The sequence below is a fragment of the Xenopus laevis genome, chromosome 1L (genome assembly GCF_017654675.1).
Source record: "Xenopus laevis strain J_2021 chromosome 1L, Xenopus_laevis_v10.1, whole genome shotgun sequence".
In the NCBI taxonomy this organism is placed as follows: Eukaryota; Metazoa; Chordata; class Amphibia; order Anura; family Pipidae; genus Xenopus; species Xenopus laevis.
The window spans coordinates 26,148,130-26,171,029 of NC_054371.1; the positions used below are offsets into that span (position 1 = coordinate 26,148,130).

At 41.0% G+C, this 22,900-nt stretch overlaps 1 protein-coding gene across 3 annotated transcripts in view; it reads right to left on the bottom strand.

The window, feature by feature from the left end:
* Window positions 1–12,865, bottom strand: part of tbc1d14.L (TBC1 domain family member 14 L homeolog) — a 73,996-nt gene extending 61,131 nt beyond the window's left edge. Inside the window, exons 1-3 of one of the 3 annotated variants that reach the window (XM_018228500.2) lie at window positions 12,605–12,865; window positions 11,617–11,743; window positions 686–1,397 (exon numbers count right to left, since the gene is read on the bottom strand). In XM_018228500.2, the coding sequence (XP_018083989.1) occupies window positions 686–1,397; window positions 11,617–11,743; window positions 12,605–12,790 (1,025 nt within the window). In that variant the 5' untranslated portion in view covers window positions 12,791–12,865. Of the gene's footprint in view, window positions 1–685; window positions 1,398–1,640; window positions 1,972–11,616; window positions 11,744–12,600 lie in introns of those variants that run through there. The other 2 variants (XM_018228511.2, XM_018228503.2) reach the window with 2 other exon arrangements.
* Between the last annotated feature and the right edge of the window lie 10,035 nt (window positions 12,866–22,900).

Here is a 22,900-nt window from a genome sequence, read left to right on the forward strand (position 1 = left end):
GTGACCAACAGCAACCAGACATTTGTGCCTGCTCTAGGCAGCTGAAGCTAAGGCTTTTGGCATGCAGGCTGAAGTATTTGGCTACTATCAGCCTGCGTAGAGCCCTTCAGTCTGTGTGCCTACAGCCTATATGCTGATCCTCTGGTTTCTACGGGTTCCTGACATAAGGATATCTCAGACCATCTTACTACATAACCCTACTGGAAGCAGGAGTACTGATTTAAAGGATTTAAACTATACCCCTCAAACAATGTAGGTATCTATAAAAAAATATTGCATAAAACAGCTCATATGTAAAACCCTGTTTCATAAACCATTTTCATAATAATATACGTTTTAGTAGTATGTCCCATTGGGTAATCATAAATAGAAAACTGCCATTTTAAAAAATAAGGGCCGCCTCCTGGGATCCTACGACACACAAACAAACCATACATGTTAAGTCACATGAGCAAATTAACAGACAAAGTTGTGTCTTTTGCTTCAACACTTCCTGTTACTGGTCAGGTGATCTCTGAGGCAGAACACAGACCATCACAAAAAGGTGGTTCAAAACAAGAGATGCAAAAGGGCAATATTTACTTAAATATTTATACCAGTTTGGGAAGATTCTCTAATAGGCCACTTAATCTGTTGCTTCATTTTGTGGGTATAGTTTTCCTTTAAGGGGGAAAAATTAACTTACTTGTTAAAGAGATTACTAAGCGATCCAAATATCTTCAACTTTCTGTCCACCTCCTCCTCCTGGGCGAAACTTTCCTGAATCCCATCAGCACTGCTGTCTTTTGTGGAGTTCAGCGTGACTTCGGAAAAATGGGTGTCGTCATTCTCCAAAGCGACAATTGCACTTGAATTGCTCATAACCACAAAGTCCACAATGTCCTCGTTACTCACAGACAATGTGGTGGAAAAGTCTGTGCTGAGGCTGGAAATGCTGCAGTCCGAGACGTCGTCGCTTCTGTTGAGAGACGTGGGGCTGTACAGTTTTGCCGTGTCGTATCCAGATCTGGGAAGGGTGGGAGGTTTCCACACGATGTGGTCTGGTTCTGTGCTACTCAAAGACGGAGGTCCATTACTACCTGAGATGGTCTTGGAGCTCTGGAAAACTCGTTCATGTGCAACAGCGCTAGAGGAAGAATTTGGACGTAAGGTTTGTACAGGTTCCGGGGGTGCAATTTCCAGTGTGGGTATACAAGAATCCCCTGTAAGACTCCCGCCACTTGCAGCAAAACGATGATCGGGCCGGTATTCTGGAAGCCCGAATGACTGAGCACCTTTTAAATTCCATTTCCCAAGGGCAGGAATTTCACTCTCGAAGTTAATGTCCTGGACTTCAATGAACCCTAAGTTTTTAATGTTGGTGGAGACGTCCTTATTCATGTTAGACCAGGACGCAACTAGGGAAAAAAAGACAAAAAACAGGTCTGGTTAGCCAAACTCTAGATCAGGGGTCTGCAACCTTTTTTTTTACCAGTGAGCCACATTCAAACGTAAAAAAATTGGGGAGCAACACAAGTTTGAAAAAGTCCCTGAGTATTTTGGTAGCCCCTATGAGGACTAGTAGCCTACAGGAGGCTCTGTTTGGCAGTACACCTAGTTTTTATACAACCAAAACTTGCCAGAAATTAAAAAATAAGCACCTGCTTTGAGTCCGCTGGGAGTAAGATCCAATGGGTTGGGGAGCAACATGTTGCTCATGAGCCACTGGCTGGGGATCACTGCTCTATATAGATATCCGCTATGCTTATAAGTCATGTACACCCACAATGCTGTGACTTCTCTAAAGGGGCTAAAACCTCCTTCCCAAAAGAACTCCACCTAACACGAATTCTTAGGGTCATACTACCAAAATGACCAACCCCCTTCCCCACTAAGCTGCCACTGAAGTCATTCAATGTAAAGCATCTGACTTGAATGGATCTGGTTCCTTGGATACACAAGTGCACTATTGTTCATTATCACATAGTAAATATTTAGCTACAGCCCAATGTGCCCTCCCCTCCCCCTGATTTCCATTTAGCAGGATGGGGGTGCAGTGGTATATCAAACTATAGGAGCACAGTGGCCATGGAATACAGGGAACAGGGCACTAAAACGACCCCATCAAGGAAAACCTGACTCCAGTTCAATAACCCCTGCAGCTTAACAGGTGGAACTAAAGAATGTTATGAACACAGCTGCAACCCCTTAAAGGGGTTGCTTACTTTTAAATTACCTTTTGGTATAATATGGAGAGTGGACAATTTGCAATTGGTTTTCATTCTTTATTATTTGTGTTTTTTGACTTATTTAGCTTTCTCTTATTCAAATCAATGAATGGTTGATAGGGTAATTTGGACCCTAGCAGTCAGAGCCTGGAATATGAATAGGAGAGGCCTGAATAGAAAGATAAGTAATACAAAGTAGCAATAAGAATATATGTGTAGCTTTACAGAGCATTTGTTTTTAGATGGGGTCAAAGATCCCCTTTGAAAGCTGGAAAGAGTCAGAAGAAAAGGGCCAATAGTTAAAATACTACAAAAAAATAATGAAAAGTTGCCAAGAACTGACCATTCTATAACATACTAAAAATTAGCACAAAGGTGAACCACCCCTTTAAAGAGGTTCACCTTTAAATAAACGTTTAGTACCATGAAGAGAGTGATATTCTGAGACAATTTGCAATTGATTTTAATTTTTTTATTATTTTTGGTTTTTAAGTTATTTAGCTTTTTATTCTGAAATCTGGTTGCTAGGGTCCAAATTACCCTAGCAACCATGCATTGACTGGAATATCAATGGGCCTGAATAGAAAGACAAGTAATAAAAAGTAGCAATAAACAATATATAAGTAGCCTTACAGAGCATTTGTTATTAGATGGGGTCAGTGACTTCCCATTTGAAAGCTGTCAGAAGAAATAATAGAAAACTACTTCCTGCTTTTCAGTTCTCTTGGTTTCCACTGAATGGTTCTCTGGTTACCAGCATTAACCAATCAGAGACTTGAGGGGGGCACATGGGTCATAGCTATTTGCTTTTGAATCTGATCTGCATACTAAGGATTAAACTCTCTGAACTTCAAGTCACTGACTAACTCAGAGTTAGAGGGCTGAAAAATGGAAGGTGTGTTCTGTTCTGTTATATTAGATATCCAATCACTCCAGCCTTTACATTACATTTTTGGCTAACTAACTATATTAGAAACATTTTATATTTTGCACAGCCTATCTATTTACCCAGTTTTTACTCTTATACTGAACTGTTCCTTTAACAAGCACTGAAAACTAGAGTCCTGCGCGGGTCCATTTTTTGGGACCCGTACCCGACCCATACCTGCAATCCGCACCTGCATTCTTACCAGCTTGGAACCGCTACCCGACCCTACCCGCAAGTACCTTATCCGCAACCCGGACCCGCTGACCATCAAGAATCAGGAAGCGCTGCCATTTAAACTGGAAGTGACATCATCTGAAGTAGACACGATCAGGGAAAAAAAGGCGTAAAACAGGAAGTGCTGTCATTGTAAACCGGAAGTGACGTCATTGGAAGTAGCTATGACCAGAAAAAAAGGAGTAAATATCGCAATTGAGAAGACCCGCGGCCCAAGCCGCGACCCCGCAGAACTGCCGACCCGCGTCTTTACCTGCACCCAGAACTTCTCCCCTCAACCCGCAAGGTACCGCAGGTTTTTGCGGGTACCCGACCCGCTGCAGGACTCTACTGAAAACTATGGCAAGAGCTGGCACTGACACAGGGGCAATGTTCAGGAATATCTACCTGCAACCGCCAGCGTCTACCAAAGGTAAAGAATTTGCCATGCTTTTCCATGGTGATTGGTGACAATTAAGGCTCACTTGACTGTTGTGCTTCTCCCTAAAGGAACGACAGGGGTCAGATGTCACCTCTGCCATAGTGTTTAGCTTTGGAATGATAAGATAGAATAATGCCAACACTCTTAAAATAAAGACACACAGATGTTAATATTTATCTTAATTTATCTTTTCAGCCACTGCATCACTACCCAACCGACATGGGACCTGCCGTCAGAATAATAATTACAGGAGAACTAAAGCTTAACTAAAGAAGTAGGTAGAGATGTTGTACATTATGTTTTGAGCTTCTGTACCAGCCCAAGGCAACCACAGCCCTTTAGCAGTAAAGATCTGTGTCTCCAAAGATGCCCCAGTAGCTCCCCATCTTCTTTTCTGCCGATTCACTGCACATGCTCTGTGCTGCTGTCACTTACTGAGCTTAGGGACCACTCACAATATACAGTACACATAGAATAGAAATGTCACAATATAAGGCTGATTAGTAATTAATACAGATAATTACTACATGGCAGCACAAAAACCAGTGCAATTAGCATCAGAATTTAATAATCAGCCCGGTAGCATCAGCTAATATTAAAGGCCAACCTCATTTTCTGCTGGATAATTAGTGACGAGCCCTAAGCTTAGCTTCTCAACAGCTGCTCAGAGCCCACTGAGCATGTGAGTGTCACAGACACTTTCCGAAATGGTGACCCCCTGTGACAAGTTTGAAGTCCTGGATCATTGCTGCTATTGACAAGCTGACACTTAAGGCTGGTGCAATAAGTTCAGTGTATAAAACATGACATTTCAGCCATATTCATTTTTAGCCGTTAGTTCTCCTTTAAAGCAGAGCCACCTGTTTGCTCTGTAACTGGAAAGCATAATCTTGTTTCTTTGTTATTTCCGTGTTGTATCTGGCAAATCCCATCACTTCTTATTGCTTCTGGCACCAGGAGAAAGGACGCCGAGCAACAAGACATTCCAGGTACTGACTCATGGTTTGTCGGCAATCTGGCAGCAGATCTCTATCCACATGGATTCCGTGCTGCTCCCATAACACTTATTTAGAGGCACATTTATCTAAATTTATTTACAAAAATTAACATTTTTTAAAACTCAGTTGAATACAATTGACCCAAAAACTCGAATCCAATTCTATTCGAATTTCAGGAAGGCTGCAAACAACTAAAGGTGGCCATACACGGAGAGATCCACTCGTTTGGCGATGTCGCCAAACGAGCAGATCTCTCCCCGATATGCCCACCTTGAGGTGGGCAATATCAGGCTGATCAAATCGTGGGCCCTAGGGCCCAACGATCGGATCCTAACGAATAGTAATGGGCGGTCGGATCGCAGGACCACATCAACGAATATATGTGGCCGTGATCCGACGGGATTTTTCGTCCCATCCAATCGAGATCTGGCCGACTTTCGGCCAGATCTCGATCGGTGAAGCCTGTCGGGCGGCCCCATACACGGGCCAAGAAGCTGCCGACACGGTCTGTCGGCAGCTTTTATCTGCCCGTGTATGCCCACCTTTAGAATTGATCCCTGGATCTCTCCCATTGACTTAAGACAGAAATTCGGCAGGTTTTAAGTGTTCCGACTTCTTAAAGGGCCAGAGTATGATAAACCTCGAAAATCAAATTCAAAACAAATTTTGAATAACTCCCTAGTCAAATTTGACAGTTTTGACCATATACCTCGAAAATTCTAATTTTCAATTCGAAAATCTACCCCTTTATTATGGTGAAAATTTGGCAATAAAAAAAAATGAGATGCCCATGGTGAATACATTAACATTATAGTCAATGACCAGGGGGACAGGACTGTTTGATCCATACTATTGGAATCGTGGCACATGAAGGATGAGGATTGAATATGTGCCCCTAGGGTTGGGCGAATTTGACCCGTTTCAATTCGCCGACGCTCATTAAAGTCTTTGGGTGTCAAAAATTATTTTGTCATTTTTTTTTTTTGACACGCGACGCCATTCAAGTCTATGGGTGTCATTTCCACGGCGAAACAAGGCGAAAAAATTCACCCATCCCACTGCCCAGTTTAAAGGAGGGGAAAGGGGCAACTACGGTCTCAGCAGATAACAGAACACTTTAACACCTGCCAGGTTACAAAGACAAAGCCACCAGGTTACATACACAAAGGTTAGATATAAACACAAGCACATCAGGATGTTGTTTATTGTGCAAACTCAATGAGCCTCTATCAGGCAGAGCTGTTTATACACAAACAAAAAGGCTGTATTTCCACTGCAGGGGCCCCCAGACTGATACAGAAGGGCTCGCTAGCCTGCTTTCAGCTACCATTAACAAAGCTGAGCAGCTCCGGCGTGTTCCCACTTGTAGATCACCACGGGTTTCCTTGTGAATTATAGATCAGCCAGGTATGTGTGCAACATGAACTGCCAGGACTCTTGTATATTTAACTGCTTCTTAGGAGGCCTCTTTTGTCTTCTAAGTCGTTTAAAGGGGAAGTTATATCTGTTAAATAACTATCAGTGTGTTAGAGACGGATCCAATCAAAGGATTTTTCAGCTGCCCTTAAATTTTTATGCTTTGTATCATATTTGACTTGCTATAAAAGTTTCTCTCCCTCTCCTGGTTTCTGTATTTAGCAGGCTGTACATGGCAACAATCAAATTATATTAGTATACGTGGCCCATGAATGCCCGGAAAAATTTAGGAAACTATGGGACAGTTTCAATGCCGGGTGATGTTGTGATGCTGATTCAGTTAATGCCTATAAGAATGGCTTGGATGATTTTTTGGATTTTTGGATTTTTTGTCTTTTTTTCAACCCAATTTAACTATGTAACTATGTAAGATGGCTAGCGGACCCACAAACGGGCACTGCAGCCTGATAGTGTACGGGTTGCGGATAAGGTACTAGCGGGTCGGATAGCGGGTCCAAGCGGGTAAGAATGCAGGTTGCGGGTACGGGTCGGGTTCCCAAAAATGTACTCGCGCAGGACTCTGTGGGAAAGCTCATCTTTGCTCCCTTCCCCTCTCTTTCTTTCTTGTTTCTTCCTCCTTGTTAACAGAAACATCCAGGATTCAGTTTGGGATTCGGCCAGGATTCAGCCTTTTTCAGCAGGATTCAGCCGAATCCTTCTGCCCCGCCGAACCCAATCCAAATTTGCATATGCAAATTAGGGGCAGGGAGGGAAATCGCGGGCGAATCCAAAATAGTGGATTCGGTGCATCCGGAAAAAAAAATGATAATAGTGGCCTACAGAAACCTGACAGGTGTTCTACATCAAAGCATTAATGCAGTCCTTGCCTTACTGGATTTTCAGACACGTCCGATCAATATCTGATTGATTTTCCATCAGGCGGGACTTCTCAGTATAGGTATTGGATCCGTTATCTGTAAACCTTTTATCCAGAAAGTTCCGAATTACAGAAAGGCCGTCTTCAATAGACTCCATTTTATCTAAATAATGCAAATTTTTAAAAACAATTTGCTTTTTCTCTGCAGTACCTTGTACTTGATCCCAACCAAGATATAATTAATCCTTATTAAAACCAGAACCAGCCCATTGGGCTTATTTAATGTTTACAAGATTTTCTAGTAGACTTAAGGTACGAAGATCCAAATTACAGAAAGATCTGGAAAACCCCAGGTCCCGAGCATTGTAGATAACAGGTCCCATACCGGTACCAAAATACACAGGCCGATAAGCTGGCAACTAAATCTGGAGCAATGCCACAGTTTGGCAGCTTTGGGGGTGTGTTGCCTATGTTGTACGATCCTATCAGAGCTGTTCATAGGGAGGGGCCCACAGGTGCAGTTGTGCCCGACACACAACAAGTAAAAAGGGGTCCCTGTACTTCTGGCAGTTAGGAATGGAGGGAGTGGATGAGAGTCATATAATGAGTAGCATGTCCCAGGTTCTCTAAAGCAGTGGTTCACCTTTAAATTAACTTTAATATGTTATAGAACGGCTAATTGTACGCAACTTTTCAATTGGCCTTTTTATAGTTTTTGAACTATTCGCCTTCTTTCCAGCTTTTAAATGGGGGGCCATTAACTCCATCTAAAAAAACAAATGTTCTGTAAGGCTACAGATGTGCCGTCACTGCTCGTATTTCTATTCAGGCCCTCTCCTATTGATATACCAGTCTCTTTGTCAAATCAGTGCATGGTTGCTAGAATCATTTGGACCCTAGCAACCAGACTGATGAAAGTGCAAACTGGAGAGCTGCTGAATAAAAAGCTAAATAACTCGAAAATCACAGATTAATAAAAAATTAAAACCATTTGCAAATTGTCTGAGAATATCACTCTCTACATCATACTAAAAATTAATTTGAAGGTGATCAACCTCTTTAAAGGAGAACTAAACGCTAAAAATATGGTTAAAAATTGTATTTTATATACTTAACTGATTGAACCAGCCTAAAGTTTCAGCTTGTCAATAGCAGCAATGATCCAGGACTTCAAACTTGTCACAGGGGGTCACCATCTTGGAAAGTGTCTGTGACACTCACATGCTCAGTGGGCTCTGAGCAGCTGTTGAGAAGCTAAGCTTAGGGCTCGTCACTAATTATCCAGCAGAAAATGAGGTTGGTCTGTAATATAAGCTGATGCTACAAGGCTGATTATTAAATTCTGATGCTAATTGCACTGGTTTCTGTGCTGCCATGTAGTAATTATCTGCATTAATTACTAATCAGCCTTATATTGTGACATTTCTATTCTATGTGTACTGTATATTGTGAGTGGGTCCCTAAGCTCAGTAAGTGAAAAGAAGATGGGGAGCTACTGGGGCATCTTTGAAAACACAGATCTTTACTGCTAAATGGCTGTGGTTGCCTTGGGCTGGTGCAGAAGCACAAAACAATGTACAACATTTCTAGATACTTCTTTATTTAATCTTCAGTTCTCCTTTAATCACTAAGGACTGCTCTGTCTTCTGTGGGCTAATGACCCATAGAGAATGCTCAGATCACCCCACGGCAAAAACATTGGAGCCTACCAGCACTCAAGTGCATGTAATGTGTAGGTGTGTGTGTGTATATATATATATATATATATATATATATATTTTATATACACACACGCAGGTGTATGTAGGATATGCGCAGGCATATATTATTATATGTGTGTGTGTGTATATATATATATATATATATATATATATATATATATATATATATATATATATATATATATATATATATATATATATATATATATATATATATATATATATATATATATATATATATATATATATAAAATATGTGCCCAAGGTCTCCTCGCTTGCCAGATGCCATAGTGAAACCAGGAGCAAGCAAACAGGACTACAGTTTATCGCAGGACAGTGCTACTAGAGACCTGCAGGATTTTTTTTTTTAGGCTGAACCAGATGGACTCGTGGCTACATGACAATGTTTCGGCCAGCACTAACCTCTCAGGCTGAATGATGGTGGTGAAAACAAAGTGCCGCTAAACCATTTGTGCAAAAGTGACTCTTTACATGATAGATTGTCTGAACTGTTTCATTGCTGCAATCTTGTTATCTCTCCAAGTCATATGTTGCCAGCATAATAAGCAGCGTGGCACAGCTTGAAAGGTAGAATTTGTAGTGCCGGATCTATATGTCAGCTCTGTAGATTCTATGGTAAGCGCCACTTCATGGTTTAAACCAGAACAGTGAAAAAAAGTCCCTATAGGAATAGGAAACAGGACAAATGTCATCTGATTAACTTTTTCCTTGTGACCTAGACTCTTCGTTACCCTTCCGTCACTTGCTTCCTATCCAGACTATTCAACTTCCAGTCTGTCACTGAAACTCCTTCCTGGTTGCTAGGTTAAGCAGGACACTAGCAACAGGATGTTGTACATTCAAACCAGAAAGACGTAGAACTAATTTCAAAGCAGCAAAGAATGAGTAAAAAAAAAAAAAGAAGACCAACAGCTAACTGGTTTCGACTACCACAGTCTAAAAATCATCATAAAAATTTATTTTAAAAGGGGTGGTTCGCCTTTAAGTTAACTTTTAGTATGTTATAGAATGACTAATTCTAAGCAACTTTTCAATTGGTCTTCGTTATGTATGTTTTATGGTTTTTAAATTATTTGCCTTCAAGCATCATTTTTACTGGCCAGGTGGCAACCCTAATTGCAAATCATCTCAGAATATACCTAACAGATAATTTAAAGGCAAACAACCCCTTTAAAGGAGACTTTGCAAGTCTAGGATAGTCATATACAGGCAAGACCTTGCTCCAATCCAGTGTAGCTGCTTTAAGCTGGGAAAAAAAAACAATACACGCACCCATCGAGAGTCCAACCTTTCTGTCAAAATTAGGGATGCAGCGAATCCAGCATTCGGTTTCGGACGAACCCTTGAATCCTTCGCAAAAGATCTGACGAATACCGAACAGAATCCGAATTTACATATGCTAATTAGGGCTGGGAAGGGAAAAACATTTTTTACTTCCTTGTTTTGTGAAAAAAGGCACGTGATTTCCCTTCTCACCCCTAATTTGCATAGGAAAATTAGGATTCGGTTCTGCCAAATCAGAATCCTGCTCAAAAAGTCCGAATCCTGGCCATATCGCTAACCAAATCCTGGATTTGTTGCATCCCTAGTCAATGAAACCTGTCTAACCAGCTAGCAAATACATCAGCCTTTAAAAATGAGCAGGAGAAATAACTGCCGGCCTTATAGTTTATTTATAGAGAGCCTGCATATTCAGCAATATTCAGTATATATATATTTATATAGGCAATTATCCAAACAGAACAAACCAAATCCAAACCGAGCAGGAGTCAAAAACAAACCGAGGCAACAAGCCGCCCGCCCACGGGAAACACGCAATCTTCCGTTTGTGTGTGTGTGTATCTATGTGTGTGTATCTATGTGTATATGTGTGTATGTGTGGATATGTGTGTGTATGTGGATATGTGTGTGTGTGTGTGTATGTGTGTGTGTGTGTGTGTGTGTGTGTGTGTGTGTGTGTGTGTGTGTGTGTGTGTGTGTGTGTGTGTATGTGTGTGTATGTGTGTGTATGTGTGTGTATGTGTGTGTATGTGTGTGTATGTGTGTGTATGTGTGTGTATGTGTGTGTATGTGTGTGTATGTGTGTGTATGTGTGTGTATGTGTGTGTGTATGTGTGTGTGTATGTGTGTGTGTATGTGTGTGTGTATGTGTGTGTGTATGTGTGTGTGTATGTGTGTGTGTGTGTATGTGTGTGTATGTGTGTGTATGTGTGTGTGTATGTGTGTGTATGTGTGTACGTGTGTGTGTGTGTGTGTGTGTACGTGTGCGTGTGCACGTGTGTACGTGTGCGTGTGTGCGTGTGTACGTGTGTACATGTACGTGTGTACATGTACGTGTGTACGTACGTGTGTACGTGTGTGTGTACGTTTGCTTGTGTGTGTGTTTGTGTGAGGAAATTAAGTATAGGCAATCAAATAGCTGTTACTATGTGTCAATACATTGAGTCACACCAACAAACACCCTTTCATCAAATAAACTGCCGTCCTCTTCACTTTCTGTTTGGGAAAGCCACAGAGTTGTGTAACGTGTACTACTAACATGGAATTATTACAGTCCTATTGTGGCCCTAGACCCCCCCAGTAACACAGAAGGACTGTGAGGCAATAATTGTAATAATATTCTCGTTTATCTTTCTGTTCAAGCCGTCTCCTATTCACTCTGTATCTGGCCACACAGACTCACACAGGATGCAGCTTTGGGTACAGGGTTTCCGGGCACTCGCTCAACACCCCAGCAAGTAAAGGGTTAACCAGCCGGATATAGGGGACGGCACCCTCAAGTCACTTTCTTACCTGGGCTATGGAGACCTCCATTCCGCTGGGGTTCATGTTGTGCTTGGGACATAGCCAGCAGCAGGCTGCCAAGTTTAGAGGAAGAGCGGTGCCATGCTAGGCCGGCGGAGCGGAACTTCTTCGAGAGCTTTTCACAAAAGAGCGGAGAGAGAAAACAAAAATTACCATGAGATCAAGGGGAAGTAAAGACACAACGTTCCACAAAAACTGTTAGATTCCTGCCAGTGTATCTTTATACGGCTACAATAACGGGGCAGCACATGAGCATGACAAGTGGCAATGTGACTGCTATATCCAATAAATGAGAGGCAGGCTGTTAAATACATACTAAATCATTCAAAATGTGGCCTGTCCTCTTCAGGTGCTGGTGGGGTAATATTAGTGGATAAAAAAGGAGGGTCCCTTTAAGAGAAACTTAGCAGGTGGGCAGAGGTGAAACAGAGATGGAGCAGGAGTTCATGACATATAGGACAGACAAGTTCCCCTGAGCTCTAGATGATATCACAGGGGAGTCCTTCTTGGACTACAAGTCCCAGCATCCCCCGGGAGCAAGCTGGGCTGTATGAGAAGCAGTAGTATGAGGATGAGATTAGATAATAATAATAATAATAATAATAATAACAGTCAGCGTGTTGTTGTCATGTGCCCCTGTGAGGAATACATGTGAGGAATACATGTGAGGAATACATGTGAGGAATACAGGAGGCTGCTAAGAAGTTGCCAAGTGCCCCTCAAACCCACCTAAAGGTAATGCACAAGTTGTAGTTTTCTCCCGTACACTGTACCCAGTAGCAGGGCCTCTCCCTCCCCCAGCCCTGGCACACAGCCCATCCCAAGCTAAACATGCCAGTCTCACCTTGTGCTGCTCCTTTCCACACCCCACTGACTCACAATCCCTGCGCATAGCAACCCCCCCTCTCCCCCGATAATGGAACGTTCCCCCCATCCCATGCCTGGGGACCTGCGGACCCTTCCCAGACTTACCCACCTGCCACAGGGGTCCCAGCGCACGATTGAGCCCTCCTCTCCCACCGGCAGGTGCTACTGCTTGTTCCTGGAAGGGAGGTGCTTCCTCACTGTGTCTCTGAGCCTCCTCCTCAGCTCTCCCTCCCATCTCACTGTGCCGCCTCTTTCTCCCCGTGTGAGCGCCTGTGAAGCGGCTTCCCCCTTGCATCTCTCACAGGTGCACCGGTTGCTCTGGGGCGGGAGGGATTAATAGGGCAGCCCCAGCAGCAGACTGGCAATATCACGTGCGACTCTGTTATGATGCGTCACGTCTCCAGTAGGGTTTTTTAAACTTAGTCTGAGCGGCTGAGAAAGAGTTTTGCTGCTCGTTGGCTGTTGCTGATCCAATGACGATCCATCAGTAGTTAAAGTGTTTTTAGAGTGATATTTTGAGACAATAAATAGGTTTTAATCTTTTATTATTTGTAGTTTTTGATTTTTTATTATTATATTTTTTATTTGATTTTTTATTCAGCAGCTCTCCAGTTTCAGCAATCCTGTTGCTAGGGTCCAAATGACCCTAGCAACCATGAATTGATTTGAATAAGAGACTGGAATATGAATAGGAGAGGCCTAAATAGAAAGATGAGTAATAAAACGTAGCAATAACAATACATTTGTAGCCTTAGGTTCAGGGCACACAGGCAGACTTGAGGAGATTAGTTGCCCGGCGACAAATCTCTTCCTTGGGGCGACTAATCTCCCTGAAATGCCTCCCTTGCCTTCCCGCCAGCTAAAATCTAAATCGACGGCGTGATGCCACTCGGAGCGATTCGGTTTCCTAGTGAGGCAACTTGGGGCGACTTCGAAAAACAAAACGCTCCGAGTGCCATCCCGTCGGTGATTTACATTTTAGCTGGCAGGAAGGCAAGGGAGGCAATTCAGGGATATTAGTCGCCGCAAAGAAGAGGAGATTTGTTGCAGGGTAACTAATCTCCCCAAATCTTGACCCTTACAGAGCATTTGTTTTTAGATGGGGTCAGTGACCCCCAGTTGGAACGAGTCAGAAGAAGAACACAGATAATTGAAAAGCTATATAAAAAAAAGTTTTTAGATAGAAAGAGGTATAATTAATTTATACCAATACCGCGGCAATGCACAATGCACTCTCCAGGCACCATTATCGAACACTCTGTGGCTCTAGGGGCTTAATTGCTTATCTTAATTGAGACAATAGTACTCTATGTGTGCGCTTCCTTTTGCATTCTATTTCAGATTTCCTATATAAAAAAAAGACCAACTAAAACGTTGCATAGAATTAGCCATTCTAATAAAATACTAAAAGTTAACTTAAAGGTGAACCACCCCTTTAAGGGGAAGTATACACATATTGTCACATTATTTCAACAAGAATAAAACAAACATTCTATTTAAAAAAATCCATAATTCGTTTTAAAAAAAAAAATTGTTTATGAAGTACTAAGCTATGGCTGTTTCCTTTTCATCTTTATGTCCCTGTAATAGTCAGAGTTAGTTGAATTAGAGATAATGAGCTCAGTGTGATCAATCCCCTCCCTTTTCTGTTGGAAGGTTTATCTGTGATTTGATCACATGAACTACACACCTAAAGAGCAGCCGAATGAAACTGGCTTTGAAATCACTCATTTCCTCTGTTTAGCTCAAGAAATGTCAAAAATAGTTCTTATTGCTATTTTTTATTACTCATCTCCTATTCATATAACAGTCTCATTTGAATTAATGCATGGTTGCTAGGGCAATTTGGACCCTAGCAACCAGATGGCTGAAATTGCAGACAGGAGAGATGCTGAATATAAAAACTAAATAAGCAGAAACCACAAATAATAAAAAATGAAAACCAATTGCAAATTGTCTCAGAATATCACTCTCTGTATCATACTAAGAGTTAATTTAAAGGTGACTGGTGTAAATGAATATTATATTCAAATTTAGCTGCAAATTCACGGCAGTTCAATTAGAATAAAATGTTCATTTACACCTGCAAATACGACACCTCCCCTCCATGTCTGGTGGCCCTGAAAACTCCCTCCCCTAATGGGATCTGGGTAGGGATGCAGCGAATCCAGGATTTGGTTTTGGAATTCGGCCTTATTCAGCACGATTCGGATTTGGCCGAATCCTTCTGCCCAGCACTGAATCAGAATCCTAATTTGCATATGTAAATTAGGGGCGGGGAGGGAAATCGCGTGACTTTTTGTCACAAAACAAGGAAGTAAAAATGTTTTCCCCTTCCCATCCCTAATTTGCATATGCTTATTAGGATTCTGTTCGGTATTCAGCCAAAACTTTTGTGAAGGATTCGGCCGAATCCGAAATGGTGGATTCGGTGCAGCCCTAGATTTGGGACTGTCCCACTGCGTAGTTGGGGTGGGGGGGGTATGGATGAAGAAAGTTGTGATTCCTGGTGCTCATTTATAAACAATGGTCAAATTAGAACCCGGGCAGTAACCCACGGCAACCAATTAAAGGTTTGTTTTCATTGTTCAACCTGCCTGTCAGTCGCTGATTGATTACTATGGGTTACTGCCCGGGTGCAAATTTTCCCAATGTTTATAAATGAACCCCAATTACCTGTTTGGGGGAGGTATAGAGATTCATTTCTGGGGTCCAAACAGGGGCTTCAGCATATTTTGAGGCCCTTTAAAGGGGCTGTTCACCTTTGAGATAACTTTTAGTATGATGTAGACAATTTGCAATTGGTTTTCACTTTTTACTATTGAAGGTTTTTGAGTTATTTAGCTTTTTATTCAGCAGCTCTTCAATTTGCATCTTAACCAATCTGGTAACTAGGGTTCAAATGACCCTAGCAACCATGCATTGATTTGAATAAGAGACTGGAATATGAATAGGAGAGGCCTGAATAGAAGGATCAGTAATAAAAAGTAATAATACTGTAACTAGGGATGCAGTGAATCCAGGAATCCGTTCGTGATTCGGGCAGGATTCAGCCTTTTTCAGCAGGATTTGGGTTTGGCCAAACCAAATCAGAATCCTAATTTGCATATGCAAATTAGGGGTGGGGATGGAAATCCTGTGACTTTTTGTCACAAAACAAGGAAGTAAAAAATGTGTTCCCCCTCCCAACCCTATTTTGCATATGCAAATTAGGATTTGGTTCAGTATTCGGCAGAATCTTTTGCGAAGTATTTGTGGGGTTCGGCCGAATCCAAAATAGTGGATTCTGTGCATCCCTAACAATAACAATACATCTGTAGCCTTACAGAGCATTTGTTGTTTTTTAGAAGGAGTCAGCGACGCCCATTTGAAAGCTGCAAAGAGTCAGAAGAAAAAGGCAAATAACTATAAAACTATAAAAAAAACAAATAATGAAAACCAATTGAAAAGTTGCTTAGAATTGGCTGTTCTATAACATAATAAAAGTTACTTTAAAGGTGAACCTCCCCTTTAAAGGTCCAGTAACATCCATCGTGCGGCGCTCGATTTCTCCTCCCTGGCTATCTCCTATAGAAGGCAGCAAGGAGAAATTGAGCGACGCACAATGGATCGTCGCCTTTTCTGAAGAGGAGCGCAAGCGGAGTATGGGTAAGTTATTTATTCATAAAGACTTTGCATTATAAAGTTAAATATGTCTTGGTTTTTTTTTAGTTATATACAAACAAATTTTTTACATTTTTTTTTTGATGTTACTGGTTCTTTAAAGTAGTAGACATTAGTGATGTGCATGGTAGGGTTGCCACCTTTTCTGGAAAAAAATACCGGCCTTCATATATATATATATGATATATATATATATATATATATATATATATATATATATATATATATATATTTATTTATTTATTTATTTATTTATTTTTTTCCTATTAATAACATTGGGATCAGCCATAATTTTTACCGGTCAGGTCGGTAAAATACAGGCGAGATGGCAACCCTATGTGCAGGTTGAGAAAAACTCAACCCACGCCCGACCAAAACCTGCACCCGGTTTACAAGAGGAGCAACGAGGTCGGCCTGAACCCGTCTGACCTGCAGGTATTGGACCGGCCCACATATCAGTAGTAGAGGTAGAGAGGAAGAGCAGAGGATATAGTAGTGCAACTTGGGAACATTATCTGTTGCCCAACCTTCAGATCAGTGGTATAACTGTAGGGGAGCAGGTTTTGGAAAGAACCAATCAGCTTCATTCTTGCCCACGTTCTCTAATTCCCTGTTCCTGCCCCTGGCATTTACTTGCTTCAACTTGCTTTGTTGAGGAACTACAACTCCCAGCACCCACTGACATATGAACAAAGTGTTGGACAGTACTACTTTATATAAACACTGGGGCCGCACAGAGTGTGTTCTCTCTAAGCACTGCCTATGGGAGAGATAAGGAGGAGGCATTTATACTTACGGCTGATATATTTGATCATTGGGCACTTGCCCCGGGAATGCTGGGTAAATACTTATAACGGTGACTGTCAGTCAAGAGGGGTTCAGCAATGGTCAGCACTGAGCTCAGTGATAACAATTATGAGCACTTTCAAGTTACTGCTCATTTCTAATGTTTTCTTGTCCTTTGAGTTTACCATGAACCTGCAGTTGTGGCTGTCAACTCCCCCGGGCCTTATGAATCAGGAGAGATGGATAAAGAATGACCCGGGATTACAGGAATCATCGAAGGTAACCATGGCAATTAATCCATCATTAGAACGAGCAGGACGACTGGACATTTGGATTAAGTTAAAACTCATTCATTAACTTTTTTTCCTCAGGGGACCCAAATTAAAGCTGGGAATTATCTGCCCGAACCACAACTAATTATGTGCCTTATTTTTATTACCATTGTAGGAATGCACTTCACTCTATCGAAGGGGAACTGCACCCAAAACTGTTGTCTTACTGCAATAACCGGTAAATCGTATCCTTATAAATAGTGCTTTGTGGTGTAATTAATTATAATTGGTGCTAAGTGGTATCATTTGTGTAAAATCCTTATATTTTACACAATCTAGACCAGAATTTGTTCACCTTTGATTTAACTTTTAGTATGATGTAGAGGGTGATATTCTGAGACAATTTGCATATAGTTTTTATTATTAGTGGGGTTTGAGTTATTTATCTTTTTATTCAGCAGTCTGGTTGCTAGGGCCCAAATTACCCTAGCAACCACACATTGATTTGAGTAAGAGACTGGAATATGAATAGGAGAGGGTCTGAAAAGAAAGACGAGTAATAAAAAGTAGCAATAACGAAACATTTGTAGCCTTACAGAGCATTTGTTTTTTAGATGGGGTCAGTGACCCCCAATTGAATACTGGAAAGAATCAGAAGAAGAAGGCAAATAAATAAAAAAAAATATAAAAAATGAAGACCAGTCGAAAAGTCAATTAGAATTAGATTGCTGAAATTGCAAATGAGAGAGCTGCTGAATAAAAAGCGAAATAACACAAAAAACACAAATAATCAAAAATGAAAACCAATTGCAAATTGTCTCAAAATATCACTATCTACATCATACTAAAAGTTAACTCAAAGGTGAACACACACTGGTCAAGACTGTGTAAAATATAAGGATTTTGCACAAATTATACCCTTTAGCACCAATAATAATTAATGACATCACTAAACATTATATAAGGGTACAATTTACTGGTTATCAATATAGAGTATGAGATACGTTATAGGTTGTCGCCTGGCAAAGATTCACAGATTTTGTAAAACTAGGATTGGCTAGTTTGGCCCTTTTTATGATGAAATCTGTATTCTGAGGGCTTTAACTCTTTGTGTGTCTGAATGTTACATTCAGGTCGGACTGGACCTGAGGGGCACTGGGAAAGAACTCGGTGGGCCCTGGCTCTGATGGGGCCCCTCTGGCCCAGACCCGCTCCCTACTTGAAACACTGCCACTCTCCCTACCTCCCGTTCAGGCCCCAGTCACTGTTGTGGTCGCTGTTGCGTGAAGCAATGGGTAGTGAAGCAATAGGTAAGCGTGAGGGGCCAGAGGGGGGTTGCAGCTGGGACAGGTGGGACAGGGGGGGGGCAGAGGAGGTTCTTTGTGGCTGGGAGCTGGGTGTAAGGTTGCCACCTTTTCTGAAAAAAATACTGGCCTTCCTATATATTTATCTTTTTTCCCTATTAATAAAATTGGGATCAACCTTCTTTTTAACTGGCCAGGCTGGCAAAATACTGGCCAGGTGGCAACCCTAGTTTAGGTGGCTTAGGGGCCCCTAAGGCAGCAGGCCGATGGGCCCCCAAGTCAGACACTGGTTACATTAATGGTAGTGCTGGATATTCTATGTTATCCAGCTAGATGAAAATAAAAGCTGTAAGTAGCCCCAGATACATGCACATATATACTAACACAGTGATGCATTTAGTCCTCATTATCAACCCAAAATTGCAGGGACCCCTACAAATATGGCACCTCAGTCAGCTCTTTGTCTGGCTGAATAGAAACTCCTCGATTGCAATTTTGCTGTGCAGTGTAATGCAATGTTTTTCCATGTGCCCATTTGATATATTCATGCATTCTATATAAATAGGGCAGTTATTCGAATGCTTGAATTGTATTATCCCTCTTATTAAGGGATTGTTCCAGCAAACTCTCTATATATAGGTCAGTTCATGGGGTCCCATAAGAATCTATTTGCTAACAACCTGCTCCATCAGGTAACCAAGGACTTCCCAACAGAGACTGCTGCTTCCAGGGGCCCAAGAGTACAGAGGGCCCAATGGAGTTGCTGACAGACACATATACAGTTAGGCCCATAAATCTTTGGACAGACAACTTTTTTCTCATTTTGGTTCTGTACATGACCACAATGAATTTTAAATGACACAACTCAGATGCAGTTGAACTGCAGACTTTCAGCTTTAATTCAGTGGGTTGAACAAAATAATGAGGAACTAAGTCCTTTTTTTAACACAATCACTTTATTTCAGGGGCTCAAAAGTAATTGGACAAATTAAAAAACTGAAAATAAAATGTTCATTTCTAATACTTGGTTGAAAACCCTTTGCTGGCAATGACAGCCTGAAGTCTTGAACTCATGGACATCACCAGATTCTGGGTTTCCTCCTGTTTAATGCTCTGCCAGGCCTTTACTGCAGCGGCTTTCACTTGCTGTTTGTTTGTGGGCCTTTCTGTCCCAAGTTTAGTCTTCAACAAGTGAAATGCTGCTCAATTGGGTTCAGATCAGGTGACTGACTTGTCCATTCAACAATATTCCAATCTTTTTGTTCAACCCACTGAATTAAAGCTGAAAGTCTGCAGTTCAACTGCATCTGAGTTGTTTCATTTAAAATTCATTGTGGTAATGTATATATATATACACACGCAGGTATGGGACCTGCTATCCAGAATGCTCAGGACCTGGGGCTTTTCCAGATAAGGGATCTTTCCGTAATTTGGATCTTCATGCCTTAATTCTACTAGAAAATCGTGTAAACATTAAATCAACCCAATAGGCTGGTTTTGCTTCCAATAAGGATTAATTATATCTTAGTTGGGATCAAGTACAAGGTACTGTTTTATTATTACAGAGAAAAAAGAAATCACTTAAAAATTTGGATAAAATGAAGTCTATGGGAGACAGCCTTTCCATAATTCAGAGCTTTCTGGATAATGGGTTTCCCGATAACAGATCCTATACCTGTATATATAAATATATTATATTGATAGATAGATTTAAAGATAGTATATATTTTATGTGTGTATTGTATTTGGTTGATGAGTTTAGGACCAATAAGCTCTTTTTTTTTCCTGCTGGAAGCTGTCCACATAATGCAAACGTTTGACTATATTGAGGAAAAGTAGTACAGGTATGGGATCTGTTATGCAGAATGCTCAGGACCTGGGGTTTTCTGAATAAATCCATATTTTGGATCACCATACCTTAAGTCTACTAAAAAAGCACTTATACATTAAATAAACCCAATAGGATTAATCTGCCTCCAATAGGGAATAGTTGTATCTTAATTAGGTTCTTGTACAAGTTACTGTTTTAGTATTACAGAGAAAAAGGAGAAATGTTTTAGAAATTTGAATTTGTTTGATAAAAAATGCAGACTATGGGCGTTGACCTTGCTGTAATTTGGATCTTTGTGGATAACGGGTTTACGGATAACGGATACCATGCCTGTGAAATGAATGAGTCATTCGAGCATTATTATCAGGCTTAAGCGAATGTTTATGGTAGTTATGTTCTGTGCGTCAGTGCTGCTGTCTCTGGAGATATTATGGAGATAATTTACTGGATTTCTTGAGCATGGAACATGTACTTCTCAGTCAGAGGAAGATTAATTGCTGCTTCAGCCCTATGTAGGGTTGCCACCTTTTCCCGGGAAGAAATACCGGCCTTCCTATATATTTATCTTATTTCCCTATTAATAACATTAGGATCAACCATCATTTTTACTGGCCAGATGGCAAACTTAGCCCTGTGCTGTGCTTAGGGTTGCCACCTGGCCGGTATTTTACAGACCTGGCCGATAAAAATGATGGTTGATCCCAATGTTATTAATAGGGAAAAGAGATAAATATATAGGAAGGCTGGTATTTTTTTCCAGAAAAGGTGACAACCCTAGTTGTAGAAGTCACTCAGGGCCGCCATCAGAAATCAACAACATTTTCGGGTCCCACTGCTGATTCACTGCACATGCTCTGTACTGCTGTCACTTACTGAGCTTAGGGACCCACTCACAATATACAGTACACATAGAATAGAAATGTCACAATATAAGGCTGATTAGTAATTAATGCAGATAATTACTAAATGGCAGCACAGAAACCATTGCAATTAGCATCAGAATTTAATAATCAGCCCTGTAGCATCAGCTTATATTACAGACCAACCTCATTTTCTGCTGGATAATTAGTGACGAGCCCTAAGCTTAGCTTCTCAACAGCTGCTCAGAGCCCACTGAGCATGTGAGTGTCACAGACACTTTCCAAGATGGTGACCCCCTGTGACAAGTCTGAAGTCCTGGATCATTGCTGCTATTCACAAGCTGAAACTTTAGGCTGGGGCAATAAGTTCAGTATATAAAATATGGCATTTTTAGCCATATTCATTTTTAGGGTTTAGTTCTCCTTTAAGGCAGGCAGGAAAGGTTCAGGAAATTGTTCCAGACGGGCAGCAAGATTCATAGAAGAAGACAGGAAAGGATCAGTAGGCAGGTGGCAATCAGGCAAAGTCTGGTCGGAAGGTCAGGCCACAACTGCTCAGGAACATATTCTCACAGACAATACTGAAATAATTCTTAAAAAAGGGATTCTGTCATGATTTTTATGATGTCGTTTTTATTCCTCAATTACAATGTTTACACTGCAAATAATTCACTCTACAATATAAAATTTAATTCCTGAACCAACAAGTATATTTTTTTAGCTGTGAGTAGGTGGATCTCAGGTAATTTTGCCTGGTCATGTGCTTTCAGAAAGAGCCAGCACTTTAGGGTGGAACTGCTTTCTAACAGGCTGTTGTTTCTCCTACTCAATGTAACTGAATGTGTCTCAGTGGGACCTGGATTTTACTATTGAGTGTTGTTCTTAGATCTACCAGGGAGCTGTTATCTTGTGTTAGCGAGCTGCTATCTGGTTACCTTTAGACAAATACAAGAGTCCTCTGCACTTAACCCATTATCAATATATTTAAGACAGAGACATTTTGTGCATACTGCTACTGAAAAATGCCTTACCCTTTAAACAAAACAGGGATTGTTTGTCCATATATTGCAATATATTTAAGCTTAAAGGGCATGTAAAGTCTAAAATAGAATTAGGCTAGAAATGCTGTATTTTGTATACTAAATATAAACATGAACTTACTGCACCACAAGCCTAATCAAACAAATAATTTATGCTTTCGAAGTTGGCTACAGGGGGTCACCATCTTGTAACTTTGTTATACATCTTTGCAAGACTAAGACTGTGCACATGCTCAGTGTGGTCTGGGCTGCTTAGGGATCGTCATAAACAAAGCTGCTTGAGTTCTGCATGGCTGGGAAGTAAGACGGGGGCTCCCCCTGCTGTTCATAAGTATGATTGTTTTCCCTGCTCAGCAGTTAGGGACCGTCTGACAATTCCTATCCACAGCAGTAAATGAAGGGAGAATTTCACTGCATACAGTCAGGTTTCTTATAAAAATGGTACACATTTTTTAATTAAAGTATACTGGAGATAAGTTTCTTTTTCATTAAAGAAAGTAAAAATGGGATTTTATTTTTTTGCCTTTACATGCCCTTTAACTATATATGTATTTTGTGGTCACAGCCTCATTGCACCCCCGCCTAATGGTTTTAAAAATTAGTGGTGAGCACAACTTTCCCTTGTTTGTTATATTTATCTGGTTACCTT